This window comes from Capsicum annuum, chromosome 10 (genome assembly GCF_002878395.1).
Source record: "Capsicum annuum cultivar UCD-10X-F1 chromosome 10, UCD10Xv1.1, whole genome shotgun sequence".
Lineage (NCBI taxonomy): Eukaryota > Viridiplantae > Streptophyta > Magnoliopsida > Solanales > Solanaceae > Capsicum > Capsicum annuum.
Genome location: NC_061120.1, coordinates 212,279,877 through 212,293,265, shown reverse-complemented (window position 1 = coordinate 212,293,265; position 13,389 = coordinate 212,279,877). Strand labels below are relative to the sequence as shown.

The following is a 13,389-nucleotide window of genomic DNA, read 5'->3' as shown; positions in this document are numbered from 1 at the left end:
TCATTTAATAGCTGGTCTGGAATTGATTATTCATATATAAAAATTATGACGAGTAGATTTTATAACAAAAATTTTATCGAAATATCATGAAATCCATCAAATTTCAGAAACAACAATACCATAAAACGAAAAATGAATTTAACCTTATAGAATTACACCAAACTTCTCTATAATTTACCAAACTTAATGAGAAATAAAAAATATAATTAAGTAATGTTGAACGAATTAATTGTATTAATCCAATAGGATTAAGCAGTTGACCCGGCCTTGTTGATTCACATGTGAGCTGCATGCCAATAGAAAACCAAAAAAGATTAAATAATTTTATTAGGCTAATTAAGTGCCATTTATTTTTAATGCTAGTTGTATGTAGCAAACTCTTTATTAATCTATGTTTAGTTTATCCAATTAGTATTACCATGTTATAAAATGGGCAATTTTAAGATGGACCAAATATGTAAGTGGTGACGTCATAAGGCAAATTATTACTCTAGTAGTTCAGAATATTTTGAGTTTACCACAGTCTAAATGAGATATAGAATAATTTTGGATTCACGTAAATTCGATAATTTTTTAAAATTATATATATATATATATATATATATATATATTACTACAATTTTTTTAAAATATTAATATTTGATTGTTGTTTCTTGCGCACAATATTATTTTGTTGTAATATGTTTCTATTGTTATCTGTTGTTTTATTACTATCAATTACATTTTTATTTATATTATATATTTTTTTAGATTGTTTTATCTTGATTTAAGGTTTATCGAACACAATTGCTCTAACTTTGAGTTAGAGCTCAGGTCTACGTACACTTTACCTTCTTTAGATTTCACTTTATGAGAATACACCGAATAAGTTATTGTTATTGTATTAGTAGTTGATTCAAGATCTAGTTATTATTGTAGTATATTACGCCATTAATTAGTTTGAAGGGAGCCTTTGAATAATGATTGCATATCATAGTATTTTTTCTCGAACTCTGTACATAGCAAGCACTTTAGTACATTTGATTGTCCTTCTATTATTGATTAATTTGAGAAAGTGGTAAAATGTATGATCTTGAATCCATTTTTGATTCTGGACTCTATAAATATATATATCCTAAAATAAATTTGTATCTCTTTGATGGGCACAGATATATTTTGATATCTGAAAGAGCAAATCTTTCATCTTACAGTTAATTTTTTTTAAAAAAAAATTCGTAAAATATTTTGGTCATTAAAGTTTATAATAAAAATGGAAAATGTAGGTCGGGCAAATGGAGATTATGTCCTGTATAATTTAAAATGTTTAAAGTAGTCAATTGCTGGGTTAAGAAGGTATAGAAGAAGACAGAAATAGAATATCCTAATTAATTCCATCAACAACGACAATATACTTCTAAACAACTTTCTTAATTAAGCTTTTAATGTCTTTGAGTTCCTAATATTATGGCTATTAATCAGTTAAGAAAAGAGACTTTTATTGCTTCCCATTCTGTGTTCGACCGCATTTAATTTTAATTAATTTGAATTTGCACATTATAGCATCTATTTCTGAGACATTTAATTTAAAATAAAGAAATTTCAATCATCTTGCCATAATTTGAGATAATTTATTTTGCTTAACAAGAATAGATAATGAAGAACATTCTCTTCAACCAAAAAATTCTCAAATGGCCAAGTTAACAAAAGGACTATTTTTTACTTATTCTCTGCATTTTTATTTCTTTATATTTATTTTGACACACACTTAAAAAGTAATACATAAAATGGTAGTTTTATTCTATCATTCTTAATTATTATAAGCTATTTCGTTCATTGGGAAATAAAATAAAAATAATCTGTTGCATTTGTATTTTACATGCTCCTTAAAAATTAATAAGTATTACTATTGAGAGGAGCTTTGATTACTCTACCTTTATTTATATTTTGAAAATACAGTCCTTTCCTTTATTTTGAGTTCTGACTACTTTACCTTTAATAATTATTTTTTACTTTATTAATTTATTTGTGATTTTTAAAATTAACTACTCTCAAGAATAAAATATAAAATAATTAACTTTATTGTAAATTTTTAAATTATTAAATAACTTAAAATAAGTAACTAAATAATTTGAGACAGAAATTAAAGAAATGAACATTCCCAAGAACGTATACTTTCTTTGTCCGTTTGTGAGCAATAATAATAACACTAGTACTCTATTTTTTTTGGTTTCCTATTTAGTGTTTGGTGTTTGTATTGAAACTCCGATTAATTCAGATTGTGCGTTGCAGGCCCATTAAGATAACAACGCTCTCAACAGAATTTTTTTCATATCCAGGGTCAAACCCTCGACCTCTGGTTAAGGGTGAAGCAGCCCATTCACTGCACCACAAACTCATGTTGATAACACTAGTATACATTGTTTAGCCAATAAGAAAAAGAACTATGTAATATAAAATCCATTAAATAAAAATTGGCAACTACTCTATTTTTTAATTAACCCCTAGCTGAACAAAGTGTCTATAAAAGTTGTCCTTTTTCCTCTTCTCATTTCATATTCATATATTAGTTCCAAAACCTTTTGGTCTTATTTGGTAAAACATATACACATGCAATATACTTTGAATTTTTTTAAAAAAAATATGGAGCAAGAAAGAAATTCAAAGTTTAATAGAATTTGTGTGTTTTGTGGAAGCAGTTCTGGGAAAAAGCCTAGCTATCAAGAAGCTGCTATTGATTTAGGCAAAGAACTGGTAACTTTTTTGTGCTTTAATTTTCATGAAAAAAAATAGTACTATGATTTTTAATCCCTTCCATTTTCTTTTTCTTCTTCATTTTCTGTTTTCATTTGGTAGAAAGTTTTGTAGTTCATGGCTCTTTCAAACTTTTAACATTTTTATTACTTTGAGTTCTTATAATATTTCTCTTTCTAGTCTGTATCTTGTTGTGATCATTTTTGGTACTAATATTTTTGTTCTGTTGATTTTCACCTTTTCTTTGCTTCAAGAACCAAACTTTTATGATCGTGAAAAGCTCACCTAAATTATCATATATTTTTTAGTTTCATATTTTTTTTAGTTTCATATTTGAACTATCACCGTATCACATGTGCGAGTTTCTTAATTAATTTGGTTTCGTACATGAAATATCTACCATCAGGTAGGTGAAAGAAAAAGAAACAGTTGATAGTTCAAGTGTGAAACCCTAAAAATTGGCTTACTTGACTTGTTTTTTACCCATAGCTCTTTATGTTATGTTTGGCATGATAGAGAATTAAAGGTCATTTTTGTGTGTTGGAAAAAGAATTAATGGAGTAACAGTGAAAAAAGGAATGCTAGCTGTAGCCTGCTGTAATTAGTTAACCAATGTTCTTGCATGATCTAATTTTCGTTGGTTCAGTTCATTGAAAAAATTAATTATCAAAGAAATTAAAAAATTCTTACAATTCTCATGCCTTTCCATGGGGAACAGAACGTGCCACCTTGTTATCATGACAACTTACAAGTTACAAGAATACAATTCGTTGAAAATTAAATGCACATGCATGACAAAAATATTAAAATACAACTATTTGTCACGTGTTTAGAACTTGTTTTCTGTGTATTGTTGGTAATGATTACATGTTTTACTGGATGTAAAATAAAATAAAATTTGATTATAATGATATTTTGCTAATGAGTTTGATGGGTGAAGGTGGAGAGAAGGATTGATTTAGTGTATGGTGGTGGAAGTATTGGCTTGATGGGACTTGTTTCTCAGGCTGTTCATGATGGTGGGCGCCATGTTCTAGGGTAAGCGTTTTACTCCCTTCATTTCAATTTATTTGAATGATTTTGACTTGGTATATAGTTTAAGATAATGTACGAGACTTTCAATCTTGGGACCTTGAACTAGAAATGATCAAAATGTTTTCTAATCTCATGGACTTTTGGATGGCGTTTTCTTTGTTATATTCATTGAGTTTAACTTCTAAACGTTGAGGGACATATAAGAATTTCTGCAAACTAGTTAGACAAAAGTGAGTCGATAACCTGTTACAACGAGTTAAATTATTTAAGTGATAGCGATTAAATCCCACTCTCTTACACTCAAACGAGAAAGAAAGTGTTTTTTGTACTCATTCCATTTGCGAACCATCCTGGTCTATCATATTGCCTGGACTCTCCAAATACAATGCCGTGCCCGTGTCGGATCCTTCAAAAAATGCACAACTTTTGAAGGATTCTACACGCAACCGCAAGGCATTTTTGACGAGTCTGAACATGCAAGATTGTTTTAGTTTTTTCTATGATCTATTAAAGTTAAAATCTTTATAGGACCTTGTAAGTTTCTCAGTTGTCAATGAATTGGCTTTTTGAGGACTACCTAAAGGCAGACATCATGGGATCAAATGTTGGTCCTTTTTGATAATTGATGTCTATGCATCTTCCTTTTTGGCACACAATGGGTCATTTTCTGAGCAAGCAAAGAATTATTACTGTGTTAGTACTATACATTTTATCAGCTTATAAATGGCAATTTCTTGCTGAGCACCATGTTACTGGAATGCATGTCGGATTCTTCAAACAGTAGTGTCATTTCGGAGAGCATTATTTCGATCAACATAGCCGAGCATATGCACCTTAGCTACAGAAACTTTCTTTCGGGCAACTGAAATATTACTACTGTGTCGTTATCTGTTTGTTTAATGGATTTCGACTGTTTCTATTGCAGAGTGATTCCGAAGACTCTCATGCCAAGAGAGGTAACCATTCAGAACAAACTTTGTATTCTTTTTGTATTATGTTCATATCATATTTAAGACATGTACCAATTTTTTTTTTTTATGGTCCTGAATGTTGTAACAGTTAACTGGCCAAACCGTTGGCGAAGTCAGAGCAGTGTCCGGTATGCACCAAAGAAAGGCTGAAATGGCTCGACAAGCTGATGCTTTCATTGCCCTCCCTGGTAAACAGCAAAATCATCAAAAAGACTTTAGTGAAATCAAATGTTTTTATTGAATCGGTATTCTGTATTCTCACTTGTGGGATTTTACTGTGTACATTGTTGTTGTTGAATTGGTGTTTCTGTTTTCTTAATTTTTAGGTGGCTATGGTACACTTGAAGAACTTCTTGAAGTCATTACATGGGCTCAACTTGGAATCCATCAGAAACCAGTAAGAAATCTACATTTTTTGTTCAGATGACTGTACTTTTCATAGAAATATGCAAACAAGAATTTAGTAATGGTGGTAGGTATTTGATTAATTAAGGTCTAAACGAAACATTCTCAAGTGAAAAAGTACGATAAATTAGTATTTAATGACGAAAAGTTTGACACAAAATGTGTTCCCTTGGAATTAAAGGAAATCAAAGAATTGATGAAATCTTTGTTGTGAAGATGTCCATTGCTTGAATTTTAACCTTTTGACTAGATGCCATCATTCTCCAAACACCTCTAGAGTGACTTTTTTATACCTTCTTTTAGCCTATGTTGCTCGAACTCTTCAAAAATATCGTCGCCCTTGTTTCTGATACACATCTGTTAGGCATTTTGGAGGGTCCGAGCAACATATCGTTTTGGTACAAGCATTTAACATAATATGCCCAAACCAACACTAGAAATTATATATTCTGAAATTCTGTTTGCCTTTTTCACGACATACCTTGTTTTATATAATATGTTCTTAAATGTCTAAAGACTTAATCCTGCATTCGAGTCAACAATCCTCGTCAAAATTGGAATGAAAAAGGGTATCGAAGCACGTGGTCCTTGGTTAACATGGAAAGATTATACAAAGATTTGCACGTCTGATCATCATCATACTTCATAATCCTGTTTGTATGGCAAGAAAGTGTTGCTTAAGCATTAGAATAATGTTGAAGTATGAACAATTCAACTATAACTAACTTAATCTACGTCAAAATTATGCAGGTGGGTCTGTTGAATGTTGAAGGTTACTATAATTCGTTGTTGTCTTTCATCGATAAGGCCGTTGATGAAGGCTTTATCTCTCCAACTGCGCGTCGCATAATCGTGTCTGCTCCAACAGCCGAAGAGTTGATCAGAGAACTTGAGGTATATATGATGTATATTCACAGTGTCATACTCCTTCCGTTTCAGTTTGTTCGTTTGATTTTGACTCGACACGATAAAAAAGACTTCTGAATCTTGTTGTCGTAAACTAGAGATATGTTAATGCACAAAAGATTTTTAATCTTGTGGTCTTAAACTGCCACGTGGAAAGTTGGGAGTAAGAAAAACAAATTGAAGCGGAGAGGATAGCATTTATTTTAGTAATATAAGCATTGTGAGTTGTTGCAACATCCTAATTCTTTATTTGTTTTGTCAAAAGTAACAATTATAAAAATAGTTTTAAGTTCTTTGAATGGTTCAACTTGAAAAGCATCATAGCACTAACATGCTATTTTATTAATAAAATGTTGTGTCCCAATTGAGGCTTTCATATAGAAGGTTCTCTAAATATTTAATATCACATCTATTAGTTTATTGCTTTCTCTTTTGTTCATAGTTTAAGCTTATTATTATTTTTTCTTGCTGTTACAGGAACATGTACCTGAGAAGGATGAAATAATATCAAAATTGATATGGGAGGATGAAATTCAAAGATATAATTATACGCCTGAATCCAGTGTTCCTACTTAAAATGTAGTTGCTTTTTTCGTTACATACTGTTATTTTTGCGTATCGAGTATTTTAGAAATTTCAGTATACGTAGTATTATACAGATTTGGAAGGGAAAAAAAAGAAAAAAAAATATATTATCAGTTTTTGTGGATCTTTGGAGGTCCATTTTGCTCAAGGCATATGCTTCGAATATATCTGTTTTTGTGGATCTGTCTGTGGAAGGTCCATTTTGTTCTGGCATTATGCTTTTTATATATGTTTACTATATAGTATATGCTCTTTTTCTTGCAAATTCATTGGTGTGCTAACTTAAAAATGTGTGGATGTTGCCCTCTTTCTATTCCTTTTAGTAAATCTCGAATCACGAGCAGAGTTATTCTATAATAAGTTATATATTAATTTGATGTAAACATCTGGTGTGTATAAGTATTTATCGTGCTGGCAATTCATTTAGTTTTAAAGCATATTGAATCCCTAATGATTTTGTTTGTTTATACATGGAGGTAGGTGAGGCAGCAGCAATTTGGCTAACTTAGATTACAATGCAACAAACGAATTATACAATCGACTTCAATTTTGTTTGGAAAAAAAAAATTGCAAGACGAATTGCATGTTTAATAAATTAATGTGTTATGAAATGTTAATTATTGCTTCATTATATGTTAGGTGATTCATGAACCATCTGAAAATTATGTGATCAATTCTTTATTATCTTTGATTAATAGAATGTTTATGGTTGTAAACCATCTCGATGAAATGGTTGACTCCAAAATATGTGGAATTTCCGAATAGAAATATGATTAATCAAATGAAGGGTCATATTATTCTCAATTTTTCATAATTTTTTTTTTAAAAAAAACATGTGGTTATAGACCAAGTCTTAGTCGAATTAAGGGAAAGTTTAGTAGCTTAGTTACCTGAACTTCCACCTTGTTGGTGGGGGTTGATTTCCCACATTGTAATACCCTTTCCCTACCCCCAATTTTTTTTTTTCGTTTTTAAAGTCTTAGTCGAATTATGAGTTCACACATACATATAATTTAATTGGCTAGTATATGATTGCTATGGAATTAAGGAGATGCTACTTATTAGCTAGAGATATAAACGACTACATCGAATAACTAAAAATTATCATAAAGTGCTTCCTTAATCCTTACCTATCCTGCAGTACAAGTAGCTATTGGATTTGCTATGACTTTTAACTATCGTTGGACCATTACTATAGGGTCAAGGGCAAAACCTAGCAATTTGTCCAGAACGACCAAATACGTATCATGAACTTGAGACATTATTTAAAGGTAATGGTATTCAAAGGCAGAATATATGAGTGTACATTATCTATTCTCAAAAATGCCAAAAACTCGACCAGTACCTCAACAACAAATAGATGAAAGCAATTTCATTTCATCTCTTCATATGGATGCAAAGTATTCTTTGCTGCCCTTGGGATCAGGCTTCATGGATTTCTCCCCAGGCTTCCATCCAGCCGGGCATACTTCGTCTGGGTTCTCCTGAACGTATTGCAACGCCTGTTTGGCAAACCGAAAACAATAATAAGCAAAGATATATTACTTTGATTCAGATCAAAGTATATGAGGCTGAAATGTGTACTGTCGAAAGCTGGAATATAATGGCCGATTTATACCTGAAGAGTTCTCAATGTTTCATCGACGCTCCTACCAATTCCAAGATTGTTAATGGTTGAATGTTGAATAACTCCTTCCTTGTCGATGATGAAAAGTCCTCTCAATGCAATTCCCTGAAACAACACCAGAAACATTGTGGGTAGCTTATTCCATTATGACAGAATGTGTGAGCCACGAGAAAACACGACATCAAATGAGGCGCATTATGTCCAAGCCCCTCTCCTTTTCTTTTTTGTTTTGTTTTTTTGGGAGATAGAACCAATTACAAGAGATATCAACTAAAATTCAACTCGAAAAATAGTACTTTAAACATATTTTCGACAGAAACAGAAGAAACCTCGTCAACTAGAGGCAAAACCTAGAAGTAACTCTAATTTCCTTTGATATGTCCAACCACAGCAACAGAAAATTTCCACATTTGTCTTCTAATCAAAGTAAGTAATAAGGCTGAGGCGAAGGTGAATACGGTATGATAGCAGACAGGGTGTAGTTAAGTGAGGTCCACAACAACACAAATTCTGTGTAAATACTATAGATGCAATTTACTGTCTACATTTTAATACGATATCCTTGTGCACATTTTCTAGAAGCCAACTTCTTTCCAAGATTAATTGTTTCTGTGCATAAATAGAGCTCTCTGCTCTTACGTCCACGGCACAGTGTACTGTACTCTCCAAAAATGAATATTTTACTTGTAACACATCTAGAAATAGTAGTTTATAAAATGTAAATGAATCAGGACAGAGATCTAAAAGTGGCAAGCAGAACGGACAAACCTGGTCGGGGATCAGTACATTGTATGCCTTTGAAATTGACTTGGTTATGTCAGAAATTAATGGATAATTCAGATCACCTAGACCACCAGACTTCCTCTCAGTTTGGACCCATGCAAGGTGGGAGAACTGCAAGAGCAACAGCATGAAATCATAATAGATGATCAAAAAGGTACTAAAGAGACTAGCGACAAAAATCATCGGATATTACAAATGAATAATTGCAAGCAAGTCCATAACTGAGGCACCACAATATGCACAAAAGTTTCTCATAAGCCACAAGCTATTTCCGTGACCTGCTGCAGAAGAAGTGGAAAAGGTTAAGAAGATCCAACCACTCCGCAATAACATCCCTTCAGTGCAGAGATTAAGATGTGGGAAAGTTGAACCCAACAACCAGAGGTCAAGGGCTCCACTCTGGGCAATGGTCTTGCTTGGCCAAGGGTTTTTTCTGACCAAGCATACATGACTCTTCTCCAGGTAAATTAATACAAACTTCGAGGAATTTATCCAAACTTAGCTCGAATTCAATGAGTTGAGCTGAACTACCAACCTGGCTCGGTGTGTGGCACTACTTGAATCAAATATTATGTCATTAGCAATCCTAAGTTCGATTGAACTTTTTGCCAATTGTTTATTTTTAGTTTTCTTATTTTGAAGGAAAAAATTCTTCTTTTATATCCAGTTCTTTCACTAAATATAAGAAAATATAGATTTCTTGAAGTAAAGATTTTTGTTATAACATTTCCTTGTCCACCCCTGGCCAACTTAAACCCAGCCTATCACTCTTGTAAAGCGAAGAAATAAGTGATGAGGAACCCTTGCACATATCTATACAGATAAACTAGATGCTAAAGGCTTTTGCGTAAAGTCATACATCACAAAGTTACACTGAGTTGCAAACAAGCGAAAGAGGCATACAAGTTAACACTTAGCAGCACAAATGCAACATCACAACAAATCATTTAGTACAAACTAAACCTTTCTGGGCATTTTGAAGAAATAGCAATTAAATTATCACATTATACTGAAGTAAGCATATGAAATGCACAAACTGAAAGCATTGTGCGCACACATACAACAACAACAAACCCAGTGTAATCCCACCAAGGTGCACACACATACAAGTTGATGAATTTACAACTTCATAATAGTTAATTTGAAGGAAACAAATACTTACCACACTGTCTACGGAAACACCCAATATTTCTGTGTTCACCTTTTCAAATTCTGCATAACGGTCACTGAAAGCAGTGATCTCTACAGTAACAAAGAAAAGATATTACATTAAAACAACACATTCAGCAACCAAAATCGTCGGTGCAAACTAATTAGAAGAATTTGAAATTGGCAGCAGAGAGATTTCAGGGGCAAAACCAACCTGTAGGGCAAACAAATGTGAAGTCCAGTGGGTAGAAAAAGAGAATCACGTATTTCTTGCCGATGTACTCGGATAATTTAACCTACATAAAAAAGGATTTTTGTAATAGCAAATAGCAGATACAATCCACAAAATTCTATTACATGTGCAAAGGTTTTCCTAACAAAAATCGGAAGTGAAAGTAAGAACCTAGGACCATATTATATCAAACTTCATGTAACTTAAAATGAGCAGGACGCGTTGCATATTGAGGAAGTACTATACTCTGTTCTTTCTCTGTCTTCATTTCCATCACCAACTGCAATCAGATGGGTTAGCCAACAATGTACACAGCCTCAAGGTTTCTGATTTACTAATGGTGTTTACTCTCAGCCAACAATGTAACGCAACTTAGCTGACGCAGAGTATTTTAGAATTAAGATTTGTTTGATTGACTAATGTTTATCTTTTTGGCTAATTAGAGGAAACTCACTAGATACTTAGGCTTGCAACACTTAGCTCCTATGTGGTTTTAAATAGTAATTTCACATCCCTTACTCTGCATTCTTCCATGTTCCAACGAAACTCTATAAAATAGCAAGTAGTAAGCCGTAATTGTTCTTATGAGCTTAATGAAACTTTAAGAAAAATTGGGAAGGAAAAAACAATACAAACCAAGTTGTTCATTGGTAAGATACAATGATAATATCAAATATTTATGATTTTATTGCATAGAGTCAAAAGTTAAATCTTTATACAGAAAGTTAAATATATCATTCATGTTTTGAAATCCAAAAAGCAAACTTTTTTAATGGAATTAAGTATCTTTCTCCACTTGCAGGTAAGTAATACTAGCACCAATACAGTACCTTGATGAATTCTTGATCAAAAACAGCTTCAGCCTCAAAGTCTGGTGCTTGATTTCCAACAAGTGGGAGTTCACTCTATATATGAAAACAGACATGAAATGACATTAAATAGCTGAATCCTGATCTTAAAGAAGCACAAGCACCACAGAGAAGCTTAACAACATTTGAGTTTTGATCAACATAAAGTAGAAGAAAAGGTAAGTTCTTGGGAAGAGTGGGAACTTGAGAAAAGAAAAAGGCCACGGTTCTTGGTAAGAGTGGGAACTCGAGAAAAGAAAAAGTGCAGCCCGCTGCACCAAGCTCCCACTATGCGCGTGGGACCACAAGGGTCTATTGTATGCAATCTTACCCCGCATCCTTGCAAGAGGCTATTTCTACAGCTAGAAACCATTGCTTCCAAGTCATATGACAACAACTTTTGGTCTCTCTACAAAAGCTAAGTTGACTAGTTTATACCTAGCGTAATATCTACTAGATAGTCATGCCCAATACATCTTATGTTTTACATTGAGTTGCAAGGGGTGGTCAGAAGTTCTAATTAGAACCAATGTCATCCAATCCTATAATTCCTTTTGGGAAAGCATGGAGCACACAACATACCATAATAGTTAATGTAGATATGCACTCCAGTTCACCACTCTACCAGCACCTAAGTTAGATACAAGTGGACATCTAAATTATAATTCACATTCCCCCAAAGACCAGTCCGTAAATAAAATTTACATCGCCTTACGATTCATGAGTATAAAGTATGTTGAAAGCACGCTTAAGCCTAAAAGCTACACACAGCACTTCACCTCACGTAGCGGTCCATGCACACAGTCTTATCCAGAACTCCTATTAAGCAAGGATTTAATAGATAAAAGTTTAAACGAACTACATTACAACAAACAACTACATACCCAGTGTAATCCTACAAAGTAGGGTCTGGAGAGTGCAGGTGTAAGCAGACCTTACCCCTAACTAAAGAGGTAGAGAGGTTGTTTTCAATAGACCCTTGCTTCGAGAAAAAACAGTTCAAACCAGTTCGGAAAAAGGAAATAATAAAAATGAAGAAACCACAGCTTTAAACGAACCACATTGAGCTTCCAAATTCAAGAACACAACACAAAATACAGTAATGAGAACAATAAAATGAAAGAAAAAGAGAATTGCTTCACAAACAAGTCTTGATTATTACAAACTCTATTAAGCAACAACATACCCAGTATATTCCCACAAGGTGGGGTTCGGGAAGGGGGGCTAAGTGTATAGACCCCCATCTCAAGACAAAACCAATCTAGAAAAAGACATAGTACAGAAACAACGAACATAGGAAGTAAACACAATCAACAAATAATAACAAAGAAGACTACCACAAAGTAATACTACACTACACTCGATCAATCCGAAACAACACCAACACTCCAAAAACAAGTCAATACAAGCATCACACCACGACTACTGCCACGGATAACAAAACAAAGCACTCCTACTTACCAGCCCAGACACTCCTTCCTACTAACCTTCTCCCCTAGTTCGCGTCCTCCACACCTTCCTACTAACCTTCATAAACACAGTTAAAAAGAGGGGGAAAGAAAAGAAACTTTATCCGGAATTAAAGTGAACCCATTTCCAAAACATTCACAATTTCAAACAATCAACTCAAAATGTTACTCCCATATTCACTTTTGAAAGTACATTTCCACTTTTCCTTCACTTTTATTCCCTCCATCTATTTTTACTTGTCCATATAAGTACAACAATTAATAACAAGGGTAAAATAGACACACAAAGTGGTGAATTATCTCTTGGTTTTCTATATTACTACTATATATCTTAACATAAAAACATATTCTTTTCATGTTTAAGAATACTCAAATACTTACAGAGGCACGGACAGCAAAAGGGCGGCGTTGTGATTGAGCAAGAGGAGTAGAGAGTGAGCGAGCTACACGAGAAACAAATGGCTTACCATTGAAAGAAGAAGAAGGGAGGGAAACGGGGGATTTATATTTAGGTGAAATGGAAGCTCTACAAGTAGAAGAAAGAAGAGCAGCAGTTGTTGAAGAAGCAGAAGCAGAGCAAGCCATTTGGGAGGGATAGAATGGAAAAAGAATAGTGAGTAGTATGAATGGACAGTATAGAAAAAGGGGC

General features: G+C 33.2%; 2 protein-coding genes across 2 annotated transcripts; one reads left to right on the top strand and one right to left on the bottom strand.

Moving 5' to 3' along the window:
- The first annotated feature begins 2,462 nt into the window (after positions 1-2,462).
- Positions 2,463-6,797, top strand: LOC107843728 (cytokinin riboside 5'-monophosphate phosphoribohydrolase LOG7). Its single transcript, XM_016688103.2, has 7 exons — positions 2,463-2,730; positions 3,671-3,768; positions 4,691-4,721; positions 4,825-4,924; positions 5,063-5,133; positions 5,892-6,035; positions 6,525-6,797. The coding sequence occupies exons 1-7, from the start codon at positions 2,587-2,589 to the stop codon at positions 6,621-6,623; spliced, it is 687 nt and encodes a 228-aa protein (XP_016543589.2). The 5' UTR covers positions 2,463-2,586; the 3' UTR covers positions 6,624-6,797.
- Positions 6,798-7,875: 1,078 nt separating this feature from the next.
- On the bottom strand, positions 7,876-13,383 carry LOC107843729 (2-Cys peroxiredoxin BAS1, chloroplastic). Its single transcript, XM_016688104.2, has 7 exons — positions 13,122-13,383; positions 11,254-11,328; positions 10,406-10,487; positions 10,205-10,284; positions 9,028-9,153; positions 8,251-8,364; positions 7,876-8,134 (listed from the first exon to the last, which is right to left on the bottom strand). Exons 1-7 carry the CDS (start codon positions 13,323-13,325, stop codon positions 8,018-8,020), a joined length of 798 nt encoding a protein of 265 aa, XP_016543590.1. The 5' UTR covers positions 13,326-13,383; the 3' UTR covers positions 7,876-8,017.
- Between the last annotated feature and the right edge of the window lie 6 nt (positions 13,384-13,389).

Excerpts from the sequence above, each read along its gene's own strand:
- LOC107843729 (XM_016688104.2), bottom strand. The coding sequence starts at position 13,325 with ATGGCTTGCTCTGCTTCTGCTTCTTCAACAACTGCTGCTCTTCTTTCT. Across the intron at positions 11,329-13,121 it reads CTTTTGCTGTCCGTGCCTCT|AGTGAACTCCCACTTGTTGG; the intron begins GTAAGTATTTGA and ends TTTCATATATAG. Across the intron at positions 8,135-8,250 it reads AAACATTGAGAACTCTTCAG|GCGTTGCAATACGTTCAGGA; the intron begins GTATAAATCGGC and ends TTTGCCAAACAG.
- LOC107843728 (XM_016688103.2), top strand. The coding sequence starts at position 2,587 with ATGCAATATACTTTGAATTTTTTTAAAAAAAATATGGAGCAAGAAAGA. Across the intron at positions 4,722-4,824 it reads AGACTCTCATGCCAAGAGAG|TTAACTGGCCAAACCGTTGG; the intron begins GTAACCATTCAG and ends ATGTTGTAACAG. Across the intron at positions 6,036-6,524 it reads AGTTGATCAGAGAACTTGAG|GAACATGTACCTGAGAAGGA; the intron begins GTATATATGATG and ends TTGCTGTTACAG.